At 41.7% G+C, this 15,848-nt stretch overlaps 1 protein-coding gene across 1 annotated transcript; it reads left to right on the plus strand.

The window, feature by feature from the left end:
• Positions 1–1,098: 1,098 nt before the first annotated feature.
• Positions 1,099–15,348, plus strand: dera (deoxyribose-phosphate aldolase). The gene is made up of 9 exons (XM_022749561.1): positions 1,099–1,243; positions 2,672–2,769; positions 3,359–3,506; positions 4,581–4,676; positions 4,800–4,934; positions 10,279–10,407; positions 13,035–13,147; positions 14,731–14,880; positions 15,122–15,348. The coding sequence occupies exons 1-9, from the start codon at positions 1,213–1,215 to the stop codon at positions 15,176–15,178; spliced, it is 957 nt and encodes a 318-aa protein (XP_022605282.1). The 5' UTR covers positions 1,099–1,212; the 3' UTR covers positions 15,179–15,348.
• The last annotated feature ends 500 nt before the right edge of the window (positions 15,349–15,848 follow it).

Below are 15,848 nucleotides of genomic sequence, written 5' to 3' on the forward strand. Positions count from 1 at the left end.
ACTCCTCCGGATAATGTTGTAGAAACGTCATGGTCATAATGTTGTAATGGTCATGATGTTACATTTGACCCCAGTGTATGTTACAACTAACCTGGACTATGAGGTGAATTGTAACATTTCACTCCTTGTGTGTGAGACTAAACCACAGACATGCTCTGTTTGTGTTGCAGAGATAACACCTATACCATTTAATAGTAGACACATGTAACTAGTTTGTATCACATTTTGAATGCAGTGGCTTAAAAGATACAGACAGAAATATCAAATATCAATGTATGTATCTATTTATATGTACAGAAACTTCCTCTTTGTTTTTTTTTTTACCTTTGGTTTAAAATTCTTTTGCCACATAATTTATGTATCACGGCTGTGAATTCCTTTTGTTTGTTTGTGTGCCTATGCATTGTCATACATATAGCCTGCTCTCCCTAAAACAGAACTCGGTGTGTGTGTGAGTGTGTGTGAAAGAGGAGGACAAACATCTGATAACACACACAAACCTCTTTTTGGATGATCCCTTTTCCATTAAGAATTGTGCTTCAAAGCATTCCTGCAGTTTTAAACCAAGTAAATCAGACTCCAAGACTGTTTCCCTCCAAATTCTGCACAAACTCTGACTGAGATCTTAGAAAACCTATTTCTCATATGAATAGCAACATTTCTTGAGTGTTCTGTGCATTTCAATGTTAGTATGGTTTGGTGTTTGAATGATTTCTCTGATGTTTACAATAGAAGTAATAATACATTGGCAGCAATCAAACGTTCAAAAAGAGAGTTATGTTGATAGTATAAAAGATTTAAATATGTTAAATATACCTATCCCAAGCAGTGACGATGTAGAATTCTGTCTGTAGAGTCTCTAAAAAAACAGAGAACTTGAATCACATGACTTAGTTTTGTATGTTTGTCATTGATTTATATATCATTTATTTTCTTATTTTTCTGTTTCTGTTATGTCTATTTTACACACGCAGACGCACACACACACACACACATACACACACACACACACACACACACACACACACACTGTTATTTTCCAAAATGTCAATAAAGTTGAGAAAAAAAAAACGTTTTACTGCGGAGGGATTCCTCTTCCGGTACACACGTTGTAGTCAGGAAGTGGATTGTTGACAGGTCAGCTCGGCTGGAGGTGGCTGTTGTTGTTAATTCCAATATCTGCGCATTATTAAATAATAACCGTCCTCAAACATGGCGGCCAGGAACCCAGGCATGAAGCTCGGTGAGTAACATTATTCCTGCCGCCGTTAAACTGTAGCTGTAGCTCAGTTCCTCATTAACACGTGTGGTCATCAACGTTTTGCTGTGACTTCACAACAACTTCTCGTTTTATTATGTAACGTTTAACGAATGAATTTATAGTATTTTGCCTCGCACTAATTGTCACTTCGCACAGTTTAATAGTAAAATAGAGCAACTAAGAAAGATACCGACCTTCAGCGTAGCCTTAACTCAGTTTAATAAGTAACGGTTCAGAGGTAACTGACCTATTGAACATAGAAATGTTGTTGTGTAACCCACTGTAACAAAACGTATTATTATCATGACGTAACAGTTTTAGAAACTATCACACAGACTGTGTTGGGTGAAAGTTACAAATCACATGTAGCATTATGTTACATACAGGCAACGTACTGTTAAATATGTTGTGATCATATGGCTGCCATGGGACAGCCAGAGCCCCTCATGACAGTCTAATTGTGAACTCATGACAGCCCACCTCTCCCTGCTCAGCTAACTAGTTAAACCCTACTGTACCATAGTTCAGTGTATAGTAAAACCAACATGCTCTGACACTGACGTGGTCAATGACATGGCAGCCATAATTATTTCTTTACACTGTAATTTGCCACCATTTCATGTCTATTTATATAGTTTAATTAGTTTAATTCATGTTTATTTAAATAGCACCATTCAGACACAAGGCAAAGTGCTTTACAGAGGCTTGGAAATACATTAAAAATAGAACATTAAAATGACATTACAATAGCACTTAAAACAATAAAAACCCAACTTGCATAAATAATAATAGAAATATTTAGATACGTAAGCTCAGGTAGGAAACTTAAGACACCATTTTAAAAGGGGTGCTGTTGTGATAAAGGTCTTTCACAACAAAAAAATGCACAAGATTGAAAAGAGGAACTAAAAGCAGCTCCAGCTTCTCCAATTTCTATGCACATATAAGTTGCAGAGGTGGACAAAGTCCACAGCTCCATGACTTAAGTCTAAGTATAGATCCTCCTGATCAAATATTTCTCCAATACAAGTGAACAAATTTTTACTTGACTTAAAGTACTGGAGTACTTGATTTTAAAAATACTGAAGTATTCAAAAGTACAATTTTTTATGTCAACTTATATTGTTCCATATTTACAGAACCTGATGACTCTGAAACAATGTACTGACTGACTGACTGACTGACTGACTGAGCTTGTAGAACATGATACAAAGCTGATAGAAATGGCCATAAACACAACTGAATCAACAAAAGGAACCATTGTCGTTCTTGTATATATTTATTTTTATTTAACATGCCACAACCCCCACAAAACAGCTTGGCAGTCTGTGTGTGTGTGTATCCATCAAACAGACAGTGGAATTGCTATAGATGCAGCTTTCACTTTTTGTCCTACGTCCCCTGTTGCAGACCTGGAGTGGATATCCAAAGTGAGAGTGAACACGCAGGCTGTCCTGAAGAGAGCTCAGCAAATCCAAGGTCAAAAGACCCCCAAGAAACAGTGGCAGGTAAGTCTTACCTTTCAGCTGCATCCTGCATGTGTTACACATACTGGGACATGATGACAAGAAGACCGTACCACTTTAACAGTTAATTACTATATGTATTTATACATCTCCATCTGTATGCATTTGTATATTAATGCTTGATTATTTGTATTTGTACATTTATTGAAAATGAATGATAACAGATAATTAAGAGTGGGTGATAAGAGTAAAATCTTTTATCATATTACATTTAATTTCATAATGCAGTAGTAATGTATATTGTGATGTAAAAGGCTTTTTGGAAAATCAATTAAGAAACTATTATGCAAATGGCTACTTTGGCTGATCCAGAAAATTAAAGGTCCATATAGTCTAAAGGTAGACGTCCATGTGTTGTTCAACGCCATCAGCCATGCCCCAAGCCCCGCCCACCTGCACCCACCATCCAACCTTGTAGAATTGGGTTTCTCTGAATCTGCTATATTTCTATTTGATCACTCAAAAAACAGCCAATCAGAAAAGAGGCGTATCTGAGCAGTGGGAATTAATGGTGATGATGGAATCAAGCTAAAGCTATTTCCTCTGTTGTTTCTATGTGTTTGTCCTGCAGGCTGCCTGGCTGCTGAAGGCTGTCACATGCATCGACCTGACAACTCTGGCTGGAGATGACACACCATCCAACGTCCATCGGCTGTGTCTGAAAGCCATCCAGCCAGTCAGATACGACCTGCTCAGGAAGATGGATATGCACGACAAAGGTCTGCTTCTGCTACCACCACAAACACCACATATAAACCAGTTACAGTTTGAGCCCTTTTTTAAAAAGGTGTCGCTACTAACATTGAAACATAAAGCATGCGTTTTACTCCAAATCCTGTCTCAGTTTTCCTGTCTGTTGAGGATCTGGTTTTAGCTCCATAGATATGCAAAGATTCTCTCATCCTTTCTTACAGCCTCACCAATTCAGAGAAGTCTTTCACAGAGACCTCTGCACAAAAACCCCAGAAAAACAGTTGCTACTAACAACTCTGATGCAAACTACAATGTTCACTTTTGTTTTGATTAATCATCTGATCATTTTCTTGATTAATTGATTCATTAGTTGGTCTATAAGACATCAGAAAATAGTAAAAAAAAAAAATGCTGAGCTCAGTTCCACAAGCCCAAGTTGACGTCTTTAAATGAAGTTCAAGTTCAGGTTGTTCTTCAGTCATTTTCACATGTACTCCCCAACACTCTATGTAGAGTATAATAATTGTCACTACCCATTCGGACACGGTCCAGGACCCAGTGGCAGTAGGAGGTGTTTAGGCCTAGATGTGTCTGCTTCACAGTCACGTGTTGTGGGATGATTGTGTTGAAGGCTGAATTAAAGTCAGTGAGCAGAAACACTCTTTCTCTCCAGGTGGGACCGGGCTGGGTGGAGGGCCAGTGGAGCTTAGAGCAAACTGGAAGGGGTCGGGTGTGATGGGGAGGCTGGACTTAATGTTCTATAGAACCGGCCTCTTGATTCACTTCATGATGATAGGTGTGAGTGCTGCAGGGTGGTTATCATTCAGACAGGGCACAGGAGACTTGTCAGGCTTTTGACTAATGGTTTCAGCTCTACATAAAAACAGGTTTATTTGAACTATGGTTTTAAAGTCACAGTTTTGTCCATCATTTTTCTTTAATAGTAACATTGTTGTCATCAAGTTAAAAGCAAAGATCTGGGAACATGATGATGTCCTTGACTGCCTGTTCAGACCAGAATAACCTGCAGAGGGCGACACAGACCACTTCATCACCGTGTTTCTTGACTGCTCTGCTGTCTGTGTTGTGTTGTGTTTCAGGAATAACTACAGCGGCAGTGTGTGTGTATCCGTCCCGTGTGGCTGATGCTGTGAAGTCGTTAAAAGCGGCCAACTCCAGCCTCCCTGTGGCCTCAGGTAAGTCACCTGAAACTGAACCAGAACTGTGTGATTCACGTAGAGTAACCGGTTACTGCAGGTGAGAAATGAACGGTGAGCTGAAAGTGTGTGTGACTGCGTGCGTTCTTCCTCCTCCCCCAGTGGCCACTGGTTTCCCAGCTGGCCAGACACCACTGGAAACTCGCCTGCAGGAAGTCCGCATGGCAGTGGCCGACGGTGCCACAGAGATCGACATCGTCATCAACAGGACGCTCGCCCTGACAGGACAGTGGGAAGGTACGCTGTGATCACATGATGAGCTTTAGCACAGGTCAGTAACTGAGGCCTGTGACCTGTAGGTCAACAAGAAAACATCTGCTTTGAGTTTAAATTATCAGTTAAATTTTTTTGTCAAGAGCCAGAAGATTAAAAAAAAAAAAGTACTTTTTGATTGATTTGGATTTGGAATTTCTGACATCACTACAGAAGAAAATGAAAGGTGACAAAAAAGTGTCTGCTTTTGGTGGAGCAGAAATAGTTTTTCCTGGGGACCTTTGTTTTCTTAAGTTATTTCTTTGGGCATTTTTGCCTTTGTTGTAGCTGCAGTGAGAGAGAGATAGGAAAGCTGGGGAAAGAGAGAGAGAGAGAGAGAGAGGGGGGATGACATGCAGCAAAGTGCCTCGGGTCGGACTCGAACCTGGGCCACTGTGGTAAGAACTGAGCCTTCATGGTATGCGCTCCACCAGATGAGTCCTTTTCCTGGGGACTTTTGACCGTCACATGGTCTTTGTTGGCAGATGGAGCTCTCCAGTTGTCATGGAGATGCAGATGTTCAATTTTTTTGTTGTTTTAATGCCTCTGTGCCGGTGATAGCCAGAGCCGGAGGCTTTATGTTTTCGGGCTGTCTGTCCATCCGTCCGTCCTTGTGAATGTGATATCTCAGTGAGGCCTTGAGGGAACTTCTTCAAATTTGACACAAATGTCCACTTGGACTCAAGGATCAACTGATTAGATTTTGGTGGTCAAAGGTCATGGTCATGGTCACCTCACGAAACACTGTTTTGGCCTTATGAACACGATATTTCAAGACCACCTTGAGGAACTTTGTTTAGATTTTGCACAAACATTCTCTTGGACTCAAAGATGAACTGATTAGATTTTGGTGGTCAAAGGTCAAAGGTCACTGTGACATCAAAAAACATGTTGTTGGCCATAACTCATGAATTCATTCACTAATTATGACAAAATGTAACTCAAATGTCTATAAGATATAAAATGAAGTGATGACATTTTATATCCAAATGGTCAAAGGTCAACTTTTTTCCTGTAACTTGGCTGGTTGGTGGAGGAAACTCTATTTGTTATTAACATGACAACTGCTTCTTACTATGAAGCAAAAAACATTTTTCTTATGTCAGGGCTTAATTAGCAAATATTGAGTGGCTCAAACTATGTTTTGTGTCCACAGTGTAGCTGTAGTCGATGCTAAAGAACAGATACTGATGTGGTCATTGGTTACACATTGTATCCACAGGCGTAGGACTGTCGCTATTGGGTTCAAACCAGTGCCCAGTCATGAAGAGTGGGGCCTGCAGCTTAGTGCGCTACACTTATACTTGTAAAATCTGGGGTTATGAAGTGTTGTATTTTGTATAGGCTTCGCCCTCTTAGAGCTGTCGATATTGAGATAAGAGCAAAGTTTGATGTGGTCAATGCCCCACTGGACCACCAGAGTGGTCACATCAGTTAACAAGCACCATACCTTCCATGTAATAAAATCAAAAATTTCATTAAAGCCACAACCCTCTGCTGCACTAAGACCTGTCTGAATAATCCAGGGCAATAACGCTCTCCATGCTCATGCTGCTGTGAGGAAGCAGCTGGTGATTATTACTGTAAAACACGGTAGAAGTCCCAAGTTCGAGCAGAGCAGGAGCGAGAGGGAAGAACACTAGCAGGGGCTTGATGTGTGCAACTGGAAGATATCACATGGCAGGTGGGTGGTAGAGTAAGACTTACACAAACACAGCAAACTTATGCCGGGAGAGCAGACAGAGACAATTGTTGAATACTGTAACAAACCAGAAGCTCCTACATGAGAGCCAAATGTCTGACAGTGTGCACATACATACAGTATTAACCTCTCTATGGCAAATGTCACTCAATCCCCTGTGAGTTAAGGGAAAACTCAGACATGTCACATACTGTTGGCAGAAATGGATACAGGGAGAAGGGGAAGCCCGTGATGCCGCTGCAGAGATATCATCTACTGTCACTCTGCTGAACGGAGCTGCGGAGGAGGACGAGGCTCTCATAGAATGAGCACGGATACCATGTGGGTGGTCCTTCCTCGCACAACCAATGAGACAGCTGCTGTTTTGTCAGAGGCTTCCCTTGGGAATTATCTCTATAGTGCACAAGCAGCTGTTGGGTCTGTCTGAAGGCTGCTGTGTGCGTCATATAATGAGACAGTGCATGCACTGAACAGAGGCAATGAGACTCCTCCTCTCCATCTCATTTCTTTGAGGAGGGGGGAAATCAATCCCATAATTTTGAATAATGAGGCAAGATGGAGAGACAGACAGCACATACTGTACACAACACAACTGAGTACACCCCTGTGCAATATCACTAAAACAGTAATTGTGTTATTTTAAAGACCCCCTCTGGGTTAAATAAACCTGAAGCCTTGTCAGTACAGAGAGAGAGAGTTGGCATTAGCACAACCACTAACACTGTGTCAGCCACTGCCAGTTACAAGTTAATAAACAACATAAACAAATAAAAGATGCTAACTATGCTAACCGTTCTGATCCAACTGTTAGTCTCTGATTCTGGTCTCAACAGACTCCTCATCTGAGTCTGGGTCTGACTGAGGCTCAAACATGTTTCCTTCTCTGACCATCTTCATACTCTCTGCTCTTTCACCTGTCCACCTGGAGCAAGCAGGTGGTGGGCGGGGCATTAGGCATGATCCAGATTTCTCAATCAGGAAGTAAGAGGAGATGAGCTTAAAAAAAAAAAAAAAAAAAAACATGTCTGGAGAGGAACTTTAAGTTGAAGTGTCGGGTTTTTGATCTTATGTATCATTACAAACAAACGGGTCGGAAAGACTTGAAAAATAGACCCATAGTACAATGGGCCACTGGAACAAAAGTCAGTTTACTTGTAACCACTGTGTCAAATGTAAAACAGATGAGTAAGTGCTTTTGACTTGGCACAAAGATTATCCATGGAAACCAACATTTCAGTGACTGATGAGATGGTGAGAAGGACTGCATGAAGTCAACCTCTATGGACGGCATTAGGGCTGAACAATTTGGGAAAATAATATAATTGTGATTTTTTTTTTTACCAATATTGCCATTTAATATGCATATATTATTTTTGAATTACGTTCATTTGGAGTTATGCTTTCAAACATTTCGGTCAGTGATCCTTTTTTTTTATCCATGCAACTATCGTACATGGCTTTGTTGTGCTGATACAGGTTAGCGGTGTTGCCCCGTGAGGGAGCAATGGTAGCAAGGCAGGTTCTGCACAATACCTGACGCTGAGCAGCATCTTCTTTTTTAAAGCCAAAATAGTTCCACACAACCGACGTGCTGCTCCTCGTTGACACTAAAGTTTCTGCAGTGCCAGGTTCTGTCGAGACTGAGGCCATTATACAACAGGTCAAAGTGTAGCGTGCCAAGTTGTTGCTCCCTCTTTTAGCCGACTGCTCTACTCTCGCTTGCATGTCACGTGACCAGAGTGTAATCGCAGCCTTTGAGGTTAGAAAATCGTGTTTTATCATATTGCGATATTACCGCAAAAGCGATTAATCTTTCAGCCCTAGACAGCATCCAAGAAAAAAAAGATTAAACTTTGACAAAGAAGATGAAAAAAGTCTGATGAATGTTGGCAGTACATTCTTTGTTCAGATGAAACCAAAATCATCCGGCATGTTTGCTGCGGACCTGGTCAGGATAACCACAGTGACTGTATAGTGCTTATCATGAAACGTGGAGGTGGGAGTTATATGGGACTGCATAAGAGCAAAAGGTGTAGGGAGATGACATTTATAGATGGCACTATGGATGTGAGCTCATGTATATAACACAGAATGAAAAGATGACTCCCAGTCTCAAGAAGCTTGACAGGAGAGGATTTTTCCAACACTGATCACAAACACTGCAAAAATCACAGAAGAGTTTGTGATGAAAAAAAAAAGTTTTCTTCTGACTTGAATCCGATAGAACACCTTCAGATTATTTTAAAGTAGAAGATAGAGCAACAAAACCCCTCCAGCAAAGAGCAGCTGAAGAGAATCATCTGTGAGGAAGTAGAACATCTCTCCACAGATTTGTGCAAGACTGGTATCATCCAAGCCCAGGAGGATCGAATCTAACATCAGAAACAACGGTAGACATACAAAATATTAAAAAATAATAATAATAAAAAGAGTGGAAATAATCTTGGTTGGGGCCAAGAGAGGTTGCATTTTTGGCTTGAAAGGGGAGTTGCCTGGTGGGTAAAACAAAGGGTAATTTCTACTGCGTCATTGAGCGAAACACAGGTTGCTGTTTTCTTACTCCTTTCAAGAAGCGTTTAATCGGTGGATGCCCAAAGACATTTCTCTACATAAATGTTCCCATTCAGGGGCTAAGCCCATAGGCACTCGCTGATTTCCCGAAAAATGCCGGATTGAATAAAATTGGGAGCACTTCTGCGCACAATGGAAATTGCTATTTTGCCTAACAATAACTGCATCATTGTGGAGAACCATGTATGTCAGTAAAAACATCATTTGCAAAATCTGAATCATGCCATGAAGAGAAACCACCACTAACGCGCACAAACGGGTGAGAAGTGGGGAGGCCACAGAGAGGCGGGGGGTGTGCGGACGCGCTGTTGTGTTCACTTGAGATGAAAAATCTGTTTCGCTTGTGGCAATGTGGGAGTGAGAAGAGCCTGACTCAACAGCTGTGAGTGTAGAGGAGTCAACATGTGTAGGGGAAACGTACGTTAACAGAAAGAACTGTGAACCACTCAGAGGAGAGGAAAGCAGCGAAGAAGTGATTGTTCACAAAATTGCTCTTTTTTGAAAAGTGGCTGGCTCTTCAACGAGCTGCTGTGCATGGCAATCACGCATCCACCACATCTCATCATCATTGCCGCCTCTGCTTGCGGGGCGATTCGACAGGCAGGTTTGCCCTGGTGCAGGCGGGGTGTCGACTCTTAGCGACGGGGTGTCGTGGAGCAGGCTGAGGACCCACTGCTGGAGGAGACGGGAGGAAGAGAAGGGTGCAGCTGAGACGTAGTTCTGTAATGACTTCTCCCTGTCTCCTCCTTCAGACGCCTGCTGGAGGTGTGTGACTGCTTCCTGGGAGAGTTGTCCAAAGAGGGGCTGAGGGGCTGAGGGGCTGAGGGGCTGAGGGGCTGATGGGCCTGTGCTGATGACCTTTGCTGGGACATATGAAACCACAACCCCCCAGCATGTGCAGTGGGAAAACCCAACAGCGACAGAACTTGACAGTTTTTTGTGTGTTTCTCAACTGATCACGACTAAACTATAGTTTTATTTTTACTGTATTGAAACTTCCCGAATGTTTTAGGAAATAAAGTAGGTTCATTAACTGTATCCCGTCTCCCTCTACAGCCATGTACGATGAGATCCGTCAGTTTCGGGAGGCCTGTGGTGATGCCCACATGAAAACCATCCTGGCTATTGGAGAGCTAGGCACCTTCACCAACGTCTACAAGGCCAGCATGGTCGCCATGATGGCTGGTCAGTCTCACCATAACCTACTCTGACATCTTTCAGTGTGTCTTAGTCATAGTCACACTTTATGTCTCCTGTTAAATTTACATTTAAAGGAGCTATTTGAGAGTTTTGCTATCTCTAAATCACTAGCGTTAGCATTACCAACTGTTTACTTACCAGTTTGGAAGAAAAATTACAAGTTCTGCATCAAATTTGATTCCCTTACTCACCAAGAGCTGTCTCCAGAGGTGGTAAGCAAACCTCTTGTTTTACTTTTAATTCCATCGCTTCTTTTCATCTATTGAAGTTAGCATGCTAACCAGCTAGCCCGTCTTGTCACTTTCCAATAGCGAGTAACTGTAGGGTCCAGTGCCATGAAGAAGTAGCACTGTTCAGAAAGTGTATTACAGTATATCCTCTTGTATTGTAAACACAACAATGGCTGAAGCAGCTGTTGATGCTAACATTGGCTATGTAGCGATAGCAAAACTTACAGATAGCTTCTTTAAAGGAATTAGTTGACAGTTGACATTTCAACAAAAAGGCTTATTCTGTTTCTTCCTAAATGAGAAACTTATCATCAGTCTGTCTGTTTGTACCGGCGGATACATCACACAAAAAAAGCCAAACATGTTTCCACAGAGTACTGTAAAAGAGCAAATCACATAGGGGTTGTGTGTGAGTATAATTTTGTTAACGAAATGCAAACACATGGCGACACCCTGTAGATGTGTCGGTGGGTGTGTTAGAGCAGAAAGCAGCTGGTCTTTATCTTATAGTAAGTTCAAGTCTTTAAATAGTCACTTGAAAATAGTCATAAAGAAAAGTGGACTTTCTTGGATTGTCCTACATGCAGGCTGAAAAACCACGGCAGTAGACTGACAGTAACAACCTTAACCACTGCAGCAGATTGTTGTGAGTGTGTATGAATATTCCACATGTTCAGGTTTAACTAGAGCAGTAGCTCCTGTCAGACAAACATCTGTTAAATAATACAACACATTGTCTACTGCCTTCGTGAAATCCATTAAGCATAATCATGACAAATTTTAAAGCTTAGGCTTGTTATTCTTATGCAGACAGAATTAGAATTGGTTTAATAAGCTACTTAAAGAATGAGATACTAACGTTCTGTCTACAGAGGAGGCGTTTCAGCCGTGATTTTCAGCTGTCCATCTCATGTGTCTGACAGAACAGATAAGTTGTATTTTAATCAGTCAAGCTGTCCACCCAGGCTGCATAACGACTCGTGTTTTAATCATGCGATTCAACACAATAATTACAGTAACTGCATTAGGCTCCGAATGCTGTAAAACACAGATGTAGGATGCGAGCTGCTGCTGCTCTGCTCACGCTACACCTCCTGTATAGACACGGTGCACGGTGTGGTATATATAGTTCCTTGTTCTCTCCGATGGAACAGGTGTTTGACCTCAGTCTCCTGAAGGACAACCCACAACTCGCTTGTGATGTCATTGGTCTGATTGTCATGAGGCGCTAAAGAGGTTTTTAACAGTCTGAAGTCTAAGTCAGTGAAAGGTGAAGTCTTGGTGTAATTCCTGTTGTCATCCAGCTCGTGGCGCTGCTGCTTAACGTTTCCTCTTGCCTTTTGTAAAGGCGAACCTGATGAGAAGAGCTCTCCTTCTCTCACGCACGCACGCACACACACACACACACACACACACACACACACACACACACACACACACACACACACACACACACACACACACAGTATGCTTAACTAGCCATCACATAATAAGCCGATTACAGAACCAAATTGTCAGGGGCTCTGATAGAGATCATTATTAAAATGCATTGCTTTTGTCGCCACACTCGCTCCTTAATCTCCCCTTGTTCCTATGAATTGCGTATGAGATTCCTGAAATTGAATGATAATTTCACCTATTAATCTCTGATGCAGGCTATTTTACTCTGCCGTTCCCCGCCAGTATCCCCCTGCCCATGCAAATGAATAGAGCTTCATTACCGCCACCCGCATTTAATAACCGTTATCCATTATCTGGTAATTAAGACTCCCCATAACGAATCTTAAGGATTATGCCAGTTTGAGGAAGAGGGGAGAGAGGCTGAAAAAAAGACCTGACTGGAAGAATACATAGAACATGTCTTTAATGAACTGGAAAATGTTCATCTTGTTCTGTTCAGTAATGAACAGTCATTATACACCAGGGAGGCAGAAGGGGTGATTTTTTTTTTTTCTTTCCTGCAGCCCGCAGTTTGTGGGTAATCTATTAAAGAGCATCATTTCATCTTCTATTTTTATCAGGAAAGCTGATAAAACATAATTGGCTGTGAAGAAAGGGAAGGAAAAATTAAGGATTTTATTGATGAGCATGCAGCTGCCCTCTGTTAGCCATCAGCAGCAGCATATGTTCTTGTCTGGCCCGGCCAGACTATCAGAGTAATGCCCTGTCCGTCCTCTGTCTGCACCCTCACACGGACACCGTGGTGCTGACTCTGCTCCCCGACTTCAGCAGCTCGTCACATGTGAAATCTTCATGCACGGGTTTGAATGTGGAACGGCTAAATAGAAAACATACTGACAGATGGATGATAAGTGCAACATGACAATATCTGCAGGACTGTGTCACATGCTCCACTACATGTCACCTGTTCAAACCCAACAGGTTCGGACTTCATCAAGACGTCCACAGGAAAGGAAGCTGTCAACGCTACTTACCCAGTTGCCATAGTGATGGTGAGAGCCATCCGTGACTACCTCTTGTGTACAGGCCACAAGGTACAGTACTTAACTCCTGCCTTTCTGTGGGGCGTGAATATTTCCTGGTTAATGAGAAAGAGGGGAAAATGGGGCGCACACTGTAGATCAGCTGCATGGAAGTTGTCATCTTTACTAGTGTGTTGTCTAATATATTAGTTCCATTTCGTAACCAGCCATGGGATTTTAAAGGCCAGGAACTTATAAATCTGCTCAGTGAACAGAGGCACCGATGTCTGTGGAGATCAAGAGCAAAAATCTACACAAACCTTAAAACAAGGACCTCAAATTTACTGAACCCTGGGGCAGTATACACACATTGTTCTTATTGTAAGTGTCTCATGCAAACTTCCATAATGAGCTATAGATGTGGCCTATGGATGGGACAATAATTGAATTACATTCTAGTTGTTTACTCTCCACACTGCAGACTAGACACTGGCAGTGACTGTGACAGAAGGTGGATTAAAACAGACAGAGAAAGAGTCAACACAAGTTCTTCCTCCATCAAAAAGGAAAGGCTGATATATGTTGATACTTCAGATCAGCAGCCGAAGACAAAGACAAGACCAAGAAAACTAGCATCTAGCATCAACTAGCAATTGGAGAACTTCACTCTATTAGCTAACTGTCTAGCTTTGAAAAGGAGAACTCATTGCGATGACTGTATACATATTACTTTCCTAACATGGAAATAACCTTATTTAACCTGCTATATTTTAATGATCCTGTAATGTTGGCATTGTAACCTAACCAACTGCATTGTTGTGTCAGATGTATTGAGTGATGCTTGATATGCTGGGAAGAAAAGTCCTCCAAAGACCACGCTGTTACAGTTAAATACGCCCAGCCCGGCTGCATCCATGGAGATTTACATGTTACCATGTTATTTAAAAAAAAAAAAAAAAAAAAAGTTTTTACATTTTGCTTTTTTAAAAACAATATCTTCATTCCCTGATTCTACTTCTGAGTGATCCCATAGAAATATAGCAGATTTCAGGAAAACACTCAGAGAAACCAAATCCTGCAAGGTTGGATGGTGGATCCGGGTGGGTGGGGCTTAGGACATAGCAATGACTGCTTTGCTGTGACATCACAAAGTTACAGAAGTCCTAACGGCTGGTTCTAAGGCTCAGTTTCTGAATACAGGCTGTGTGCATTTCTGTGGACTGAGGCTATATATATAGAACCTAGACCTGATCTATAATCAAACAACACATGGACATCTGCCTTTTATACTATATGGACCTTGAAAGCAATTAAACCCTTAAAGTGTAATCATGCTTTAAAGGTGCACTATGTATTCCTGCATGACGTCACTTCTTTTGATGTTAGAAGTAAATACCAAACAAAACAGAGCAAGCTCGCCCCTCCCCCCCGTGTTTGCATCGGACTGGAAGCCCTTGTTTGCCGTTTGTGACGCCTGTGTTGTCTCCAGAGACCGCGCTTTTCACAGTGTATTCAGGGGGCAGGCAGCTAGCAGGTCAAGGGGAGATGCCTATGATTTGAGACAAACATAAAATTGCGCAGAAACCATGCAGGAATGCATAGTGCACCTTTAAGTGAAATGTGTGTCCTGTTAACAGAAGTGTGTGTTTCCTCAGGTGGGCTTTAAGCCGGCAGGGGGGATCCGAACAGCTCAGGAGTCTCTGGTGTGGCTCACCCTGATCAAAGAGGAGCTGGGAAATGATTGGCTCTGTCCTCACCTGTTCCGCCTGGGAGCCAGTAGCCTATTGGCTGATATTGAGAGACAGGTGAGGACTCATCACACACACACTACTTTCTCTATATCTTACTTTTCTGCATTAAACGTTCTATCTGACTCTATCTATTTTTATCTAAAATTACTTTAAAGTAAAAGATGAACAACTGAACTTAAACCAAGTACAGAAAAATAAAGTATCAACAGAAATTGACAGAAAGGTTTTTTAATTTTCTAGTTAATTTTTACACTGTTTTTAATTTTAACTGTCACATTTGCTCTTGTTCGTACAGATCTATCATCACGTGACTGGACAGTATGCAGCCTATCATGAGCTGCCTATGGCCTGAAGCTGTGGACTTCCTCTTTTAATGACCAATCAAAACCTCATATTCACCACACAAGCCTGTCAGTGATTGTCCAGGCAGCACACTGACTCTTTCATTCTGATAAAACAATTTAAACAAAAGTCTTAAATTTGTAACTCTGGCACTTGCTGAAAATAAAAGATAATATAAGTGGAAAGATAAGTGGCTCCTGTTCTTTCTGCCTTTGTTCATCCAAATCTAAGAACAATTTGACAAACTGGAGTGTTTAGAGATTGCACAAATGGTTTATTTTTTTCATGCACAGCGACCCTGGAAAGAAGAGAGATGTACTGAGAGCCAAAGAGCTTCCATCACATCCATGAACTCTCCTGTTCACGCTGCCTGTGTGATTTTGCATATGCTTGTCAAGTCTCCGATCTATCCCAGCAATGTGCGCTGAATCTGTTATTGAGGCTTCCTTTGCTCTTAATTTCATAAGCAGGAAGCGCGGCCAACTGAAGAGCGCTGGGGATTAATCAGGGGTTAAGTGAGTTTAAAAGATCTGATTGAACAGCTCACAAATTTGAGGCTTCATTTGAAGACAGAAAACTTTCTTCTTCCTCTCCTCTTTAATTAAAATATCACAGGCCTTGACCTTGACTGGAACAGAGGATAAATGAGTAAATTAATTGTGGAAGGAAGGGGATGTGAG

Source organism: Seriola dumerili, unplaced genomic scaffold (genome assembly GCF_002260705.1).
Source record: "Seriola dumerili isolate Sdu_G_001 unplaced genomic scaffold, Sdu_1.0 BDQW01000138.1, whole genome shotgun sequence".
NCBI lineage: Eukaryota > Metazoa > Chordata > Actinopteri > Carangiformes > Carangidae > Seriola > Seriola dumerili.

What these genes read in the sequence shown, in the direction of transcription:
- dera (XM_022749561.1), top strand. Translation starts at nt 1,213, where the DNA reads ATGGCGGCCAGGAACCCAGGCATGAAGCTCG. An exon ending in CAGCCTCCCTGTGGCCTCAG is followed by an intron (nt 4,677 to 4,799) that starts GTAAGTCACCTG and finishes CTCCTCCCCCAG; the next exon opens with TGGCCACTGGTTTCCCAGCT. An exon ending in CCTGACAGGACAGTGGGAAG is followed by an intron (nt 4,935 to 10,278) that starts GTACGCTGTGAT and finishes CTCCCTCTACAG; the next exon opens with CCATGTACGATGAGATCCGT.